We start from the raw sequence: 16,694 nt of genomic DNA, 5'->3' as shown, positions 1-16,694 counted from the left end.
GGACACCTCATGAGAAGTAAGATAAGAAGTAGTCATTGCAGAATAATTAATCCCATTATAACCTACATCAACTACAGAGTCCCATAATTTGAGCATGTCAGAAGCTAATTTGAGCATTACCTATCAATGACAGCTTTCTTTTCAGATTGCTTGCTGTTCCCAATTTCAATCAGGGTTAGGAACTTTGGCCTGTAGAGCAAAATAATACTTGCAGAGAAAAAAAATAGGTTCACTAAGTTAATTCTTTCCTGTAGTAGGTACCACCTGAAGTAGGTACTCTCAACATGTAAAACAATGAATATTTGTTTTGTCTGGTGAATTAGGACTCTTAGGTTTTAGAGATCATTTAAACCAGTTTATTTCTTTATGCCTACTACAAAAGAGGTGAGCCATTGAATTTGAACATGCTATACACTTCAGCAGAAAAGTTGAGCGCAAAAGTTATTGAACACAGGTAAGAAGTGATCACATAGTCAGACCATGCAATATGTAACTTCTAATAAACAGAATTCACTGAAAAGTCACATAGGCACTTACATTAACAGTATAAAAGATAAGTTCATCACTCTTTGAACACCATAGCAGCCTACTTGGAATTGCATTTGACTGAGCTTTGTTGCTGTGAATAATACAGCTCATGCACAGGTATGGATGTAAGTTTTGTACATTTTAAAGTATTCACTGAATACTACCAACATATATACACTCATATACATAGTTCCAGAAGATTTATAGACAATGGTTCATTTCTGCATATCCTTTGGAAGAGGTCTTCGGAAGAGAAGAATATGCGGTTCTGTGGAAATAAAATTGAACAAAGCATTAGTCTGTCACCTAAATCTTGATTATAGGGATTTCTTTCATTTAGGAAGTCTTGAACAATAGTTGAAGCTTGCTGTCAAATAATAAACAGATTAAGTAGTCAAGTCCACAAATATGGCCCCACGTGTAGTATCAACAGACCAACTTCACAGTAACCTTACAACAATCAAACAGGTGCTTTTGAAAGTTTCATACCAAATATTGGCAGTATCATAAACTTAAGATACTTAGAAGAAGGAAGTACTGGAAAAAAATTACAGATGCCACTATTACTGATCTCACTTAATTGTAAACTCCTCCTCCTCCAGAAATGCCTAAAGTATTAAAGGCGCCCAGGGAAGGGAAACACTGGAAGTTTACTCTAATTTCTTCACACAGTTCCTTCAGAAACTTGGAATCTATGGTGCTGCGATTCATCTGTCACCAGTTATTTTTCGTCAGGCTTGTCAACAGTAAGTTATCTTGAATGTCTGTTCTCAGTACACCCTAGTTGCTAAGAGTTTTTGAGCTTCACGCCTCATTAATTGAAAGACTGGTTTTAAGGGCAGCTTTAACTAGGCTGTATAACTACAGTTCAAACTATACTGTAGACTTTTCAGAGCATTAATACAGGACCTTGTCCAAGTTTTTGTAAAAAAAGTAGGTGTGTCAGCTTTATGATTTAAAGATATGCCTCTATATAAAGTTTGGTTCAGTCACTGAGATGCTGACATTATTCATGAGCACACAAGAAGCCCATTTCTTTTGGCAGAAGTAGGAACAGTTTCCAGTCTCGCATGTTTTGTCTACTGATGCATACCTAGGCCAAGGCTAGAATTTTGCAGTTCTAGGAGCAAGATGTGAAAGTTTAAAATAGAGTCTGTTATGTTGCCTTTGCTGACAAATGGCTAAAGGAGCAAGGAAATAAAGAGGAGTCTAAACACTGAGTAGTGAATTCCAGATGGATTCCACTGCAGGAGCAATTATGTACTACATACTTTAGCTGAGCACCAGGCAGTTGATATTTTAGACTCTTTTGTTCATTTCATTCTCTCCAGATGTGCTTACCTGGCTCATGGATCATGTAGTGAACCCAGCCAAGACTTTGCTGAACACCAAGTCTTCTCCACTCCTCTTCAGACATTAGATGGGATTTTGGGACTTGTTTTGAAAGTTCTCTTGGCAGCATCACATGTCTGTAGAGGTTTAATTATTAAATACACACTACATACACTAATGTCTGCATACACTAGAAAATCTGTACAGATCTACGCTGAAAGACAGTAAGGAAGTTCAGTTATTAATACCATCATTCCCTATAAAAAAAGCCTAGGGTGCTGTTTGATTATAAAGCATCTGTCCCAGAATCCAGTTTTAAAAATCATTTTGTCAACTAAACATTACATCTGTAATGCAACTATATACTGAAAGAGCCAACCTACTTCCTAGAAGAGATTAATTCCCTTGCATGCTCTAATCATTCTACTTGTATAGAAGTATGTGCAACTGTCATATCAGCTAGTTGAAAAATATCAATCATCCTAAAACTCCAAAGTCCTTAAAGTCACTTGTTTGTATTTTGCATTTTGTAACCAGCAATATATTTTCCACAGAGACTACAGTGCTGGTTTAGAAAGACAGAACACTAACAATACCGAAGAGTCTGATCTGTCAGCTGAGGAGAAGCATAGACCCTGCTCTCCACATTTGCACGTTCTTTTATCAATTAATAGAAAGCAAAACATTCAATCTTGTTTTTGAGATCATAGGAGTCAGCTGATAAGAGGGACACTTAGACCTCTACACAGAGGAAAAAAAGTCACCTGAGTTGTAGCAGTGCTTTCACGTCTAGAGGACTGAACTTCCACAGTATCAGTTATAATCCAGAACTGACTGCTGTTAAAGCTTTGAAAACTAGCAGGTAGAGGACTGTCTTGAAGGCTTTATGAACTACATTTATTAGTGTTGTGTTTTGACATGGCCTTATGAACTGCCTTCAAAGCTAATGCATTAATTAAAATGCACGCTTCATCCACATTTAGAGCTGGAATTGAGATTGAGGCAGTACAAGACGTTACGCTTAGCTGCGTTAAGCATTCTGAACACGGGGGTTTCAGTTCCCTGCCTCAGCTTCTCATAGCCTCTAAGCAAGCCAGACGCCAGGACCCGGGGCGGCCCGGAGGGGCCCTGCCCTCCTCCCCGGGCAGGCCCCGCCGCCCCGCCCCTCGCCCTCCGGGCAGTAAGCGCCAGCGCCACCAGCAGGCGCGGGGGTCGTCCGGGCCACCACTCTGCGCTCTGCAGCGGTCGCCACCTGGGTTTCGCCAGCAGGGGCCGAGCGCTCCCCGCCGGCAGCGCTGCCTCAGCCCAGCTCCGCCACAGCCGCTTCGCCAGGGAGGCGCAACAGCCTTCGCCCGCCGCCTACCCTGCTTCCTTTGGCGCCTTCTGGCTGGGGCTTGCGCTGCCCGCTCACCGAACGATCGCCCTGGAAGGGCCAGCGCTCGAATCACCCCGCCCTAGCTGGTGGAAAGCTACGCAACCCTCCGCCATGGGGGACAAGGCACGGGCCCTGCCCCCTCAGGCTTTAAGCCCTCCTGGCTCCAGGGAAGTCTAAGCCACGCTCACCGCCGCCATCGGTAGAGCTTACTCCCTAAGGGTATCGCCCAAGCCACCCCACCCGCCCGAAAGGGCCAGCAGGAGCCCCTTCCTAACCCCTTCAAACCGCCCCCCCAGACTCGTACCGGTACTCGTACTGCTCATCAAAGTACTTGTCAGAATAGTAGATTTGCTTCTGGGCCATGTCGGGCGGCAGCACAAACAGCAGGCACAGCTCTCCTCACAGGCGTCCCCACAGACTAACTGCCCGCTTCCGCGCCGCCCTCGGTTTGAATCCAAGAGCCCAACTCTCATTGGTCTTTCCGGGCCAGCCAATGGCGTGCCGCGCCCGCCGCGCCGCCACGTGACTCGGGTGGTCGCCTTCCCACCCGATCCCCGGGAGCTGCAGGGGAGCCTTGCGTAAGGGGGTGGTGGTTGGGAGAGCGGCGGGGCTCGGCGCCGTTGCTGGGGCGGGGCAGGAGAGAGGCGCAGTGATTGGCCAGCCGCAGGCGGTTCCGGGCGGTTCCAGCATTTTCTAGACTGTAGGGGGGAGGGGAGCGGCTGTTGGAGCTGTTGGGTCATCACTGAGCGCAGTATGGCTCGGCTTGGCCCGGTCCGGCCTTGTTTGCGTCACGGTCGGCTTGGCGCGGCCCTTGCGGCGGGGAGCGGCTTTGGTCCTAGGTGTCACGGCAGGAAGCAGGAGGGAGCCTCTTCCGGCCTGTTCATGAAGCTTCAGACTTAAATGCCCTGGAGGTCACTTCTGTACCGTGAACGCTGGGTCTGGGTGGGGGTTGTAAGCTGGTGGAATGCTGGGCTATGTCCGTTCCACAAACACGGCTGCTCCCCTGGTTTGGGAGGCTGTAGTATCGGTAGTACTTGATGTGCTACTTGCTCAGAGCACAAACAGAAATTAAGAGTGGGGTGCAGGCGTGTTTGGAGCAGTGTGTGGTCTGTGCACAGGATTTTGGTTTACAAATACTACCCAGCAAAATAGTACAGTAAATACTTTCATGGTAAAACTGTAGGCAGCTTACCAGGATTTGATAAGAGCCACTGCAGTTCTTAGGATATGAATGTTATTTTTGGCAGCAGTTTGTTTTCAGTAGGTAAGTGCTGAATTCTGCGCTTTCCTAAGGTGCAGTTGTGGCAGATCTACGAGCAGAGGCCTGCGTACGGCCAAAGACACGGTGAGCAGAGCACACAGAAAGAGGAACACAGATGTCTATATGGATGGAACGAAGAGGAACTGGTCTAATATAAACATGGAACAACAAAACAGCTTCATGTGCTTGTCTTGGTGGGAACTGAATAAGGTGACTGGGTTAGTGATCTGAGATATGTGTTTACTTGCCTAGCAGGTGGATGGAAAGTTTTAGAGCTCAGGTATAAAAGCCGAGGCTTGAGAAGCAATAAATGATGTGCTTATCACAGGCGGAGTCCGTGCCTTCATACACCGCATGCAGTGGTATTTCTTGGGTGTAGTTACCCTGTGAGATGAGATAAGCTTAGTGGGAATGTTGCCAGGAAGGGTGATCTTGCTGTGAGAAATACGTTTCAGTCCGAATAAAATAGGCTTGGGTGGAATCCTCTGTGAAGCACATTTTTATTCACGTTCTTGCAAGAGCGGGTGACCTAGCAAGTAGGCACACTTTTGGTTCTTGAAACACACCTATTTCCTAACGCTGGCTGAATTTTCCCTCCCCTGTTTCCCATTGGTTAGGTATTCCAGGGTTCAGAGCCTGTCCAGAGCACCTGAAATTATTCCTGGATGTCCTGCCTCTGTTTACTTCTCTTTATGCTACACCTAGAGGGCTTATCAGACTAGTTTATTTCTTTCCTTTTTGTTGAAATTACGCAATGTCATTAGCCCTGGTTAAATGTTTGACTACCCTTCTAGACACTAATCCGGTATGAATCAGTTTGTCCTTTTGTCTGTGGGGTAGGAGATGTTCTACAAGCCTTTGTTGGAGCCTCTTTGTCTAGTCCTTCCCTTATCATGTCAGCTCTGATGGAAACGGCTTTTCTCTATTGCAAAAACAGTACCTGCCTTTCTTACATGGCTGTTGCTTTCTTCGTGTTCTGTGCGCCCTGCCTACTGCTGCTGCTGTTTCCTTCTTGAGCCTCTGTAGTAAAAGAAGACTAGTTTAATTTTCTGCCTTCATGATGCTGCCAGAAACACGGGTATTGTCTGTGATAATATAATACATCTGTCTGAAAACTGCGCTGATGGGGCAAAAAAAAAAAAAGGAAGTCATGTGAGGCACAAGTGCTGACACATATGCATGGGTCGAGATTGTTGGTTTTAGCAGCATTTTTTTACTAGTACTGCAGCCTGATGTCTTAAATGCCAAAGTTTAAACCAGGTTCACACAGGAGTGCTTATCATAATCTAGCAGTAGTATTTTTCTCTTAACTGGGCTGCATCTGAAGGCATGTTGACACAGGTCATTTACAGGCGAAATTAAGTCAGTATTTTTGTACTGGTGCAAATGTGTTAAATCTGTGAAATTCATTAACAAAGATCTTCAGGTGGAGTATCACTTCCAGTAAAATCATACAAGTACAAACCACCTGCAAGTTTTCTAAGGTATTGGTTGGGTTATTCAAAACAGAGTGTGGGGTGTTTTGGCTTAGTTGCAGGCAGCACAACTGTTATTTCTGAATACTTAAGGCAGACAGTACACAAGAATTTCTGTTAGGAATTGTGTTGTGTAATAATGGGAAAAAAAAGATCAAACCACTATGACAGAGGGATTCAGCTGGATGGAAGACGTTTCATCTATGTGCCTTCTTTATAACCTTTCAGTTTCTCACACATATTGAACGTGAGAGAAAATTGACCTTTATGGAAGCCGATGTATAAGCCCCCTTTGAGTTCAGTCAGAAGTGAAAGTCTGGAGTTCCTTTAAAACAACTTTTCCTTCTATTGCAAACACTCATGTTTATACTAAATCATAATTTTGAAGAGGATTAAAAGGATTCTTGGGCAGATATGTGTCCAGTTTTCTTTGAAATCCATCAAAATTATTTTGAAAAATCCTTATTCCTCAGGATTGAACAACTGTATTTGTCAGGCAACTGGTAGAGCTAATGAAACTAACATACTGATTTTAGTAATCCAGGGTTAGGAGACCTTATTTAGTACCAGAGTGCCATTTCAGCCGCTTCTTTCATCAGTTCTTTTCTCTGACAAGACTTTGAAACGATGAATGGTATATAATGCAACAGTACCAGGAATTTGTTAAGTTCCACTATTAAAATGAAAATGTTAGGGGTATTATTTGTAAAATTACTGAAATAAAGTAATAAGCTGTCATGAAAGTGTGAGATCAACAAAATACGTTCCAAAAATCAGTTTTAATGGTGTCAGGAAAAGGGTGGAATAGTCAAGTTGAAAGGGATCTTATATTACAAACATCTCAGCAGGCACAACTTACAGGTTCAGGATGTCGGTTGGGAACTAATACTGTATGACATGTAGCTGGATCTTGGCTTAGAATGTGGACTCAAAATGCACAAAACATTCACCTTTGAGGTTAGGACTCTGAATCCTGGGAAGTTACTTTGGACGGCGTCCTGACCCAAAGGGAGGGCTTCCAATCACAGATCAGCTGCTCCAAGGAGAATCACTCCAAAGGGTTCTCCGGTGGGGGCCCCATTTTATAGCTTGGTCAGATCTGATTTGTGATCATCTGTTGGTCGTGTCACCTCAGTAGGCTCGTTGACCGAGGTAGTTTCTGGGGCTTGGGTATCTGGGGTGTGTGGCTAGTGACACTGTCCACATGACTTGCAGCTCATGTGCTTCCTGCCAGGCCAACCACTGTGCCCTTGTGCTGTGCTGTTAGACGTGTGGGGGGTCTCCTGCTACATTGGTTAAGCTTGGTAATCATTTCCAGGTACATGAACAACAACAAAAGCATCAAGATCAGTCAGTCTGGACTCATGAAGGGCAAGTCACGCTTGATCAAGTTGTTAAACTTCCGTGATTAAATGGCCTTGCAGAGACAGGCAGAGAGCAGTGATTATTGTCTACCTAGACTTTGGTAAGGCTTTTGACACTTCCATAATATCTTCATAGAGAAGCTGTTGATAAATGGGCTGGATGTGCAGACAGTGAGGTGAATGGCCAGGCCCAGAGGGTGGTGATGAACTGGTGGTGTATCCCAGGGGTCAGTACAGGGTCTGATCCTGTTCAACATCCTCATTAATGATCTACACAGTGGGAGAGAGCATACCTTCAGCAAGTTTGCAGATGACAGGAAGCTGGGAGAAGTGATTGAAGTACCAAACAGTTGTGCTGCCAGGTCAATAGGCTGCAGAAATGGGCTGAGAGGAACCTTGTGAAGTTGAATAAGGGGAAGTGCAAAGTCCTGCACCTGGACAGGAGCAACGACAGGCACCAGTAAATGGTGGGAACCACCCAGCTGGTGATTAGTTTTGCAGAAAAGGAGCTGGGAGTCTTGGTGGACACCAAGTTGAACGTGAGCCAGCAATGTGCCTTTGCAGCAAAGAAGGCTAATGGTATCCTGGGTTGCATTAGGACAACTGTTGCCAGCAGGTTGAAGGCGCTGATCCTTCCCCTCCATTCATCACAGGTGGGGCCACTGCTGGAGTACGTTCTGGGCTCCGCAGTATAAGAGAGAGATGGAGCTACTGGAGAGAATCCAATGAAGGGCCACAAAGATGGTGAGGGGTCTGGAGCATCTCTCCTGTGAGGAAAGACTGAGAGATCTGGGACTGGTCAGCCTGGAGTAGAGGAGGCTCAGGGGTGACCTTATCAGCATATATAAAAACCTGAAGGCAAGGTGCAAAGAAGACAGAGACGGGCTCTTTCCAGTGGTCTCCAGTGACGTGACCAAAGGCAATGGGCACAAACTGAAACATGGAATGTTCCTCCTGAACATCAGGAAACACTTTTTTACTGTGAGGGCGATGGGGCACTGGCAGAGATTTCGCAGAGAGCTGCTGGAGTCTCCATCCTTGGACATCTTCCAAAGATGTCTAGACATGGTCCTGGCCATGCTTGAGCAGGGATGCCAGACCAGATGACCTCCATAAGACCCTTCCAACCGCAGCCATGCTGTGTGATACTGTGTGAAAGAGGGCTGTTAAACATTTACTTCAGAATGTTGTTATACACAAAGGCTGTGACGGTCACACTGCAAAGAAGGGAGTAAATTGTTCTGTGTACAGTGTGGAGAGAATAAAAATGCTTAAACTTTGTCAAGGCAGCTTTGGGCTAGACCTTAGGAAATAATTCCTACCAGTACCTAATTTAATTATCTAGGACATTTTAGAAAAAAATACGTCCTGCAGGAATGTTTTAGGTCCAACTGATCCTGTCTCTGATCATTGATTTCTTTGAGGCCTGCTTTCAGTGGTTGTGTCAGTTATGCCTGCCTTTGTAACTTTTGCCAGTAGATAGCTGTAGAACAAAAGTAATTTTTTTTCCCCAGGGTTCTAGAATGACCTTTTGATTTGAATTGTAATACATTTTCATAGTCAAATAAATTGGTTTCTGGAATTAGGTGGTGGATTCAGATCCTGACTGAAGCTTCTGAGCCAGGTCAGAAGTGAATGAAACAACAAATACGTACATTTATTAAAAATAAAAGCTATTGACTAGCTCTTACCATGCACTCATGCATCAGTGTGTTGAAGGCATGTATCAAAGCAAATATGAAAGAAGTTTGCCATACCCTGTACTCATACTTTGTACTCAGCACTGGTGAGGCCACACCTTGAGTATTGTGTCCAGTTCTGGGCACCTGAATACAAGAGAGATATCAAGGTGCTGGAGCGAGTGCAGAGGAGGGCAGCGAAGCTGGTGAAGGGCCTGGAGAATAAATCTTATGAGGAGCGATTGAAGGAGCTGGAACTGTTTAGTTTGAGGAAGAGGAGGCTGAGGGGAGACCTCATTACTGTCTACAACTACTTGAAAGGACATCGTAGAGAGGTTGGTGCTGGTCTCTTCTCATAGGTAATTAGTGATAGAACGAGAGGGAATGGGTTCAAGCTGCAGCAGGGTAGGTTTAGGCTGGACATTAGGAAAAAGCTCTTCACAGAAAGAGTGGTCAGACACTGGAATAGGCTGCCCAGGGAGGTGGTGGAGTCACCATCCCTGAATGTGTTTAAGAGTCATTTAGATGTGGTGTTAAGGGATATGGTGTAAGGGAGAACTTTGTAGAGTGGAGTTGATGGTTGGACTCGATGATCCCAAGGGTCTTTTCCAACCTAAATGATTCTATGATTCTATAGTACAGACTGAAAAGGGTTCTGCATAGTCTCAGGGGCATTGGTCTGTTGGGAAAAACACGTGAGCTGCTCAGCTGGAAAGCATGCTCCTGCTCAAAGCCCTGTCTGATTAGCTCTTGATGCTGAAACAAGATAAAATGGCAAAAGCAAGAGGAGAATATTCTTGAGCTTCTCCCTCTGTCTTCTGTAGCTGTTGTGCAGCCACATACAGTTTTGAACAGCAGTATTCTATGTTCCCTATGAGAACAGCATGACTGTAGTCAACGTAGAGCCTCTTTGGGACTAAAGATGGACCATGAAGATGTTTTTTCTGGATGATCTTGTGTATCTAGACAGGAGCAGATTTAAATCCTCTGTGTAACCTGTTGTTTGTGAGCAAGGCCATCCACAGAGTAATGTGGGCTATGGTAAATATTATGTTATATTGATGGGCCCATGTGCACCTTACTATTGCATATACAGAATTCAGGATGTAAGTTATGGTGTATAAAAATATTTTCTGTGGTTTTTGACAGAAGGTGCAAAGTTTCCCATCTGTCATGGGCATAGCAATTTATGATTATAATTCTCTGCAGCTTTTCCTGTTCAGTTCTGTGGGATATTTGAAAGATTTAAGTTCCATGTACTTACTGCAGTTCTATTTTCAAACATGTCCTTATAAAACACTAATGTCAGATACATGAATGTATTTTCCTGAATAGAACAGCAGGATCAGAGTCAAGGAACCTTTTGTACTGTCTTCATGAGTCATAATCATATACACAGTTAATAATTTGTGAATAATTTGAGTGTGAATCACATAATATATATTGATGAACTGTTATCTGTGCTTTTATGTTTTTAATGTTCCCTATGGAAGCAAGGCTTAAACAATTGTACTCCCTGTTGGTTTTCATCCTCAATTAGCTTTTGAACCTGTTGGCTGGTTTGGTCAAACTTAATAAGAGATGTTGATCAAAAAATCATTGCGGGTTTCATGATAACAGGTGGACAGATAGAGCAGAGGCACTCTGATGGGGGATGACATTATAGTTAAACTCATACCTTACTAGACACCAAAGAATCTGCATGGGAAAAAAGACTGTATATAAGTGCCTCAGTAGTAAATATCCTTCAGCCTTTGGCATGCAGGCCTTCTGAGACAGTAAAGCCAGTCATTCACAAACCATGAGTCAGTAGAAAATCAGTCTCACTTAGTTCTGCTATTCAGTAAAATAACTCTTTATTTGACTGTGATTTTATTTTCTGTCTTTATAGGGTATTTGCCTAGTTTTTCACAACCCCGGTAATCCTCGAAGCACTGATCCTACAGACGTAATCAGGCTTCTCCTATGTGTAATATTAACAGTATTTGTCTTTGCAGACTCAGTCTCCAAAATTAGTTTACCTCAATTTAGATAGTTATATTTGGATTTATTGCCTTACTCAATTTGGAAAACATTTTCATAAGCATGGACTTGTTTGTGTGTTATTTAATCCGCCATCAGTTCGTGAAGAAAATGGATTTTGCTTGTTTTGTTTCTCAGTTCAAACACAAATGTGAATCAAGTCTTGGAGAGGCTAAAGAATGAAGCTATGTTTTGATGGTTTAGCTGTCTCTAGATAAGCTAATATAAGTGTTGAAAATAATCTATCTGAGTTACTGAGGATTTTCATCTGAGAGGATAAACTGCCTTGAGAAATAGAGCCAATTATGATGCATGCTCCTTTCAGTACCTGCGCTGGTTCAAGAACTGCATTTTGAAGGCGTTCTTGAATAAATTACTCCCATGTCATAGAAGAGCCCAGCTTGCAGGGTCAGGGTACAGATATAGAATGTCTGTGATCCGTTCAGAACCTTGCAGAGCTTGGAAGCTAGTATTGACCTCTGTTGTTTCAGTGAGATTTAATTCTCTCTAACTCTCTTTCTGTGGATTTTCCTGTGAAAGGAGTGATCAGAACCTTGTCTAAAGACTACAGCTCAGATCTGCAAAGGATCCATACTGAAGTATTCCCATGTTAAACAAAGTCAATAATGTTGAATTTAGCAGATGGTTTCCACAGCAACCAACACTCATATAACAAATTCAGGATGATACGGTATCATGACTGGAGAATAAAGCACATGAAGATGCTGTCAAATGAGGCACCATCCTGCCCAGATTTTTCTTGTAGGCTGTGCAAAATGGCAATATCTCAAAGTGGATCAATGGCAAAAAATCTGCAATGGAATTGCAGAGTTCTTCAGTTACTGGATATTTTTGACACAGTGGTTAAATAGTTTGAGTAAAGATTTTACTTAAAAATGTCAGTGCTAGACCTGAGAAAAGGTCCTTTTAGCCAACCGTATCTTTGCAGCTTTCTATAACGGATGCCTTCTGTACCAGAAGAGTGTAAGAGCTGAAGGAGTATGTGATGATACGTTCCCAGGTTAGTCTAGACTCTAGGGATTACTGATGGGGGATTTCTTTGCAAATAACAGGCCCAGGTGGATTTTTGTTTCACGAATTTTCCAGTCGCCTTTGGGCCAAACATCCTGTCTTCACACTGTCTTGTTGCAATGGGTTCTGTGGCTGAGTGAGAACAAGCATCCTTTGTTTATGTTAAATCTGCCACATCCTGGGTTATGTGTTGGAAGAGCCTGTGAACGATTTATTCATTGTTACAGATGTTTGTAGTTTCCGGAGATAGGATTTATATACTGCAGGATTATAGACTAGGACTTTGAATTTGAGCCCAATGCATAGACTTTTTTTCTTCCCCTCCCCTTAGGTAAATATTGATTTCTGTGAAGTTACTCGAATGTTTAAAATTAATAACTTGTAAATTTTGTGCATAGGAGGGAAAGCAAATGTATGCAAGCTGAAAATACATCTGTTTGCATGTATTATAGAGCCTTTTAATAGGTTGCTACAAAATTTTGTTTGTTTAAGGTAGTAGAAGATGACTGAATTCAAAGGAAATTCAATGGAATCTGAAAAAACCTACATATGTACACACAGTTTTTCTTACGGTTATTGTGACAATGTGAGGTTTAAAATAGCCACTAGAGGGCTCACTGATTTCATGTTAAATGACAAGCTGGTCTTTGAAAGCCAGTACCTAACAGTTTTTGGCTAAGATGCTATTAGTTTGTGCGCTAACAATATGAAGAAGACTGGTTGATAACAGAATTTTTTGCAGATAATGGGCAGAGAGCATTTATATTTTTATTTCAAAGAATAACAGTCTTGTGATTAATACTTGTGTCACGGTGTGGGAACATTTGCAAAGGTTTGGAAGGTAGGAGGATCTAAATGTCATAGAATGAACATGAAGGACCAGAGTTCCCACCACCTTACCATAAAAATCTAAAAATTTGTCCTGTCAGGTAGCAGGGTTTCCCCATTTTGAGGAGCCACTGACACGTCTTACAGATTTTCCCCTCCCTCCTCTCTTCTGTGGGTGACACCGAAGCCTCAGGGATGAGTCAGGCCCAGGGGTGTGGCCTCCTTGAACTACTTGGTAGAGCTGGGATCAAATGCAACACATTTAATTGGTATCATTTTCTCCTGTCATTTTGAATCAAGTCTTCCTTTCATTGCAGTTAAACAGAACTTAGTTTTCAAAAACTTTGGGAACAATGAATTCTACTTACATATTCTAATCTTTTTGTATTTACCTCACCTTGAATTTGTCCTTTGTCCTTGCTTTTTTTGGTGTAGATTATTTTCTTCTCCCTGATACAATAATTGCAGCTAAACTGTTATATTCTGTATTGCCATCTTGCGTGATTTCACAGCACTGTTTACCACTCTTCTATGGGATAAACACGTGCTGAACAAAATACACTGTTTCTGCAGAGATTTTTCCAGTCATATGTGGGGTTCCATCATTCTGTCTGCTCCTGTGAGTATCTATTATCCCAGAACTTCACTAAGTCTGTTGCCTTACTTCATGGAAACTCATCTGATTTGTTGTTCTTCAGTGGTCATTTTCAGTTCTGCTTATTTCCAAATATTTCCCTTGCACTGAATAGCTATTTGAATTCTTTCCCATGGTTTTTAATGCTCCGTTTTGCAAGCTAATTCTATCCTTTTTTAATCCCTGTTTATATGCCTCAATTTTCAGTGTTTCCAGTGACCCCCTTCTTTCTTTATTTTAGATACTAGAACAGTCATCTCTTGCAGGCGATACACAGAACTTTGAATTTGTCTTGGCAGTTATACCTCTTTTATCATTCACAATTAAGTATATATATTTTTAGTTTCTTAGTGTGTAACGCACATCTTCCTAACAATCAGCTTTTTAGGTATTCATCTAAAGAAAAATATCCACCAGTTAAAATCTCCCATTATATATTACCCTGCAGTATCTATACAGAAAATAATTTAACAGTTATAACATAGGTGGGAAGAAGATTCTACCTGGAAATAAATTCTGTCAGAATCCATCCTTTCTACTGCTCAGACTAAAAGTGTTAATCAAACTCACCGCTGTGTTGCCTTTGCCCCAGTTCTGCTGTTCATGGGGTAATGTTGCAAATCTGATACAAAAAAGAACTTCAGATGACATCACTTCTAAAACTGGTGTATGTTAGAAATATGCTTGGTTTGAAACCTTGGCCTTTTTTTCCAGCTGTATCCCTTTATCTGATTAAACGAATTGCCTCTGCTGTAAACTGTTTCAGTTAGAAGAACACAGGAGAACATGCCTGTTTTCAGTTATCCTAAGAATGTCCTTGACTGAAGTCTTGCTTGGCCATACTTCAATCTTACATCATTACATACACATATATACAGGCTTACCTTTGAAAAAGAATAAAAAGTTCAGCAAATTCATAGAAGAGAAACGCAGGCAAACTGATTCAGCTGGCTTTACAGGTATTAAAACTAATGCCTTTTCTTGTTTTTAGCAGCACATCAGCAGTGTTGTCATGGATACTGAGCCAGGTCCTGTGTTGACAGCTTGCAGGTGTGCTAAAAATGGGATTTTCCTTTCCCATCTGTTAACCATTCTTATGGACTTGATTGAGGGTCCACTGAAATCAGTGAAAAGTCTTGGGTCATCTCAGCAGATTTTGAACTAAGGTGTAAGTGAACAGTAGAATGCCAGCAAATGTTATGTTTCATAATACTTGTTGAATATTTTTTATGTTGTATTCCACCGTTGAAAATCAGATACATGTATGAGCTTTTTTCTCATGCCAGAACACACCAAGCTTCTGCTGGCTTAGTCTGGTAGTGCAGCTCCTGCATCTTGTTACTCCTCCCATGGTAACCTATCGTCACTGCAAGAGAGGCATGCAGGCTCAAACGGTTAGGTTTTGGGGCTACCTTTTTGTAAAATTGTTGTTTTAAGCTTTTATTTTGGGGCATAATCTTTGCATCAGATGTCCAATGTGTGGACTGACAGCAGATTTGGAAATCATTCTCTTATATTGTATCTTCTGATACTTTCAGCTCAGTGTAAGTGCCCTGGGAGCATGCTCCCCCTCTGAGTGGAATTAGCTGAGGGGACCAGGACTAGCGCTGAGCCAGTGCAGCCGACGGTGGCCCCTTCCCACTGGTGACAGTGGTGGGATGAGGCTCCCAAGCTATGGGGGAGGCTGTGCTAGGGTCGACCCCAGTCTGCAGGAGTTGCTTGCCGCTGGGTCCAGACTGAGCTCCAGTCACCGCTGTGTTACAGGCATGTGTGTGCCTGGCAAGGCACCCTGGACCTGCTGTCTGTGCTGTCACACTGGGCTCCCAGCGCCCCTTCTCTTATGGAGCTGTTCGTCCATGCTTGCCCCCAACAGTAAAATTTTTCAGCTGTATCTTAAAACTGTCACTTCTGTAATACCTCCTTTTTTTGTCTTTTACTGTAAATTCAAACACTGCCAGTACTGTGTGCTAGCTTACAGAGGGAGCTAGCGAGATTTCAGTTTCCGTTCTTCCCGAAACCCTTTTTCCAGTTCACCCTCCCCTCTGTGATGGGGGAATTGCTTGCCTTTTGCAAAAGCGCAGCACTGCCACCTCTGACCCACTGGTCCTGCTCATCCTACGTGCTGTACAGCACAAAGCTGGATTCTGTGTCATGACTCTGCCCATCCTCAGCCTCACGCCAGAGCTTGTATGATGCACTGTATCTCAAAATATTGCTAGTAGCTGAGACTATATGAATTGTGTCTTAATGTTTTTTTGGTGAAATTCCCTAAACTTACTCCTGGCCATGCTGATTTTAATCTTCAATGAAACAGTAAAGGCTATGTAAAACACTAGCTTGATTCTTTGTGAAGACAGTAAAATATTGTTAATTCATCTCTTTATGTGCATTCTGGAGTGGGATGTTTGGTAACATAACCACTGCGGTGCCAGCATTTGGCAGGGGGAGATGTGAGGATGTGTAATTTTGATTCAGATTTTTAACTGAATCTGCACTGTGGCACTGTACATACGTCTATGCCTGTGGGCTGTGCCTGCCAGAATGCATCCTGGGCTCTCCATCCCTGTACTGCACAGACCAAGGACTGGCCAAAATGTGCCATAACTTTATTTCCTATGAAAACTACAGTGGGTGATGGAAGTGGCTTGCAGTGATGTCTTTACTGAACTGTAATCTGTGAGACACAGTTGCCATACACGTCCAAACCTGGTTAGAGCTTCCCCTTTCAGCCTCCTCAGCTTAAATAACTTGCCTTACAAATTTGTATATTAAGACCATTGCTACGTCTTTGGTATCTATAGCTTTCCAATAGAGTATAACTTTACTATAAATCGTACAGCTGTCTATAAATAGAACTAGGACAAATATTGTCACTGCTCTTGGTTTGCAACTGCAGTATGGTAAAGATGTAAGTCTGAAACAGAAGTGTTTAAAAAAGCCATGAAATGCATGAAACTTTGAGAATGTACTCAGGTTTTAGATTTACAAATCTGTTTTGGGAAGGTAGGAGAAACAGAACTGGGGTTAAGGAGGATGTGTTTCAGGATGCCAGGTAAATTAATTGTTGGCTGAGATTGAGTCACAGTTTTTTGATTCAGTGTTACAAAAAATGCTTACAAAAATTGTTATGCTTTGGGTAGATGGTGGTATACTTGGAGTTTGGG

At 42.7% G+C, this 16,694-nt stretch overlaps 1 protein-coding gene across 1 annotated transcript; it reads right to left on the bottom strand.

Annotated features, from left to right (window-relative positions):
• Positions 1-337: 337 nt before the first annotated feature.
• On the bottom strand, positions 338-3,881 carry CKS2 (CDC28 protein kinase regulatory subunit 2). Its single transcript, XM_074570896.1, has 3 exons — positions 3,540-3,881; positions 1,870-1,997; positions 338-796 (listed from the first exon to the last, which is right to left on the bottom strand). Exons 1-3 carry the CDS (start codon positions 3,596-3,598, stop codon positions 744-746), a joined length of 240 nt encoding a protein of 79 aa, XP_074426997.1. The 5' UTR covers positions 3,599-3,881; the 3' UTR covers positions 338-743.
• Between the last annotated feature and the right edge of the window lie 12,813 nt (positions 3,882-16,694).

The sequence above is a fragment of the Larus michahellis genome, chromosome Z, assembly GCF_964199755.1.
Source record: "Larus michahellis chromosome Z, bLarMic1.1, whole genome shotgun sequence".
Classification (NCBI taxonomy): Eukaryota; Metazoa; Chordata; class Aves; order Charadriiformes; family Laridae; genus Larus; species Larus michahellis.
The sequence above is the reverse complement of the archived record's forward strand: the minus strand, read 5'-3'. Positions and strand labels throughout refer to the sequence as shown.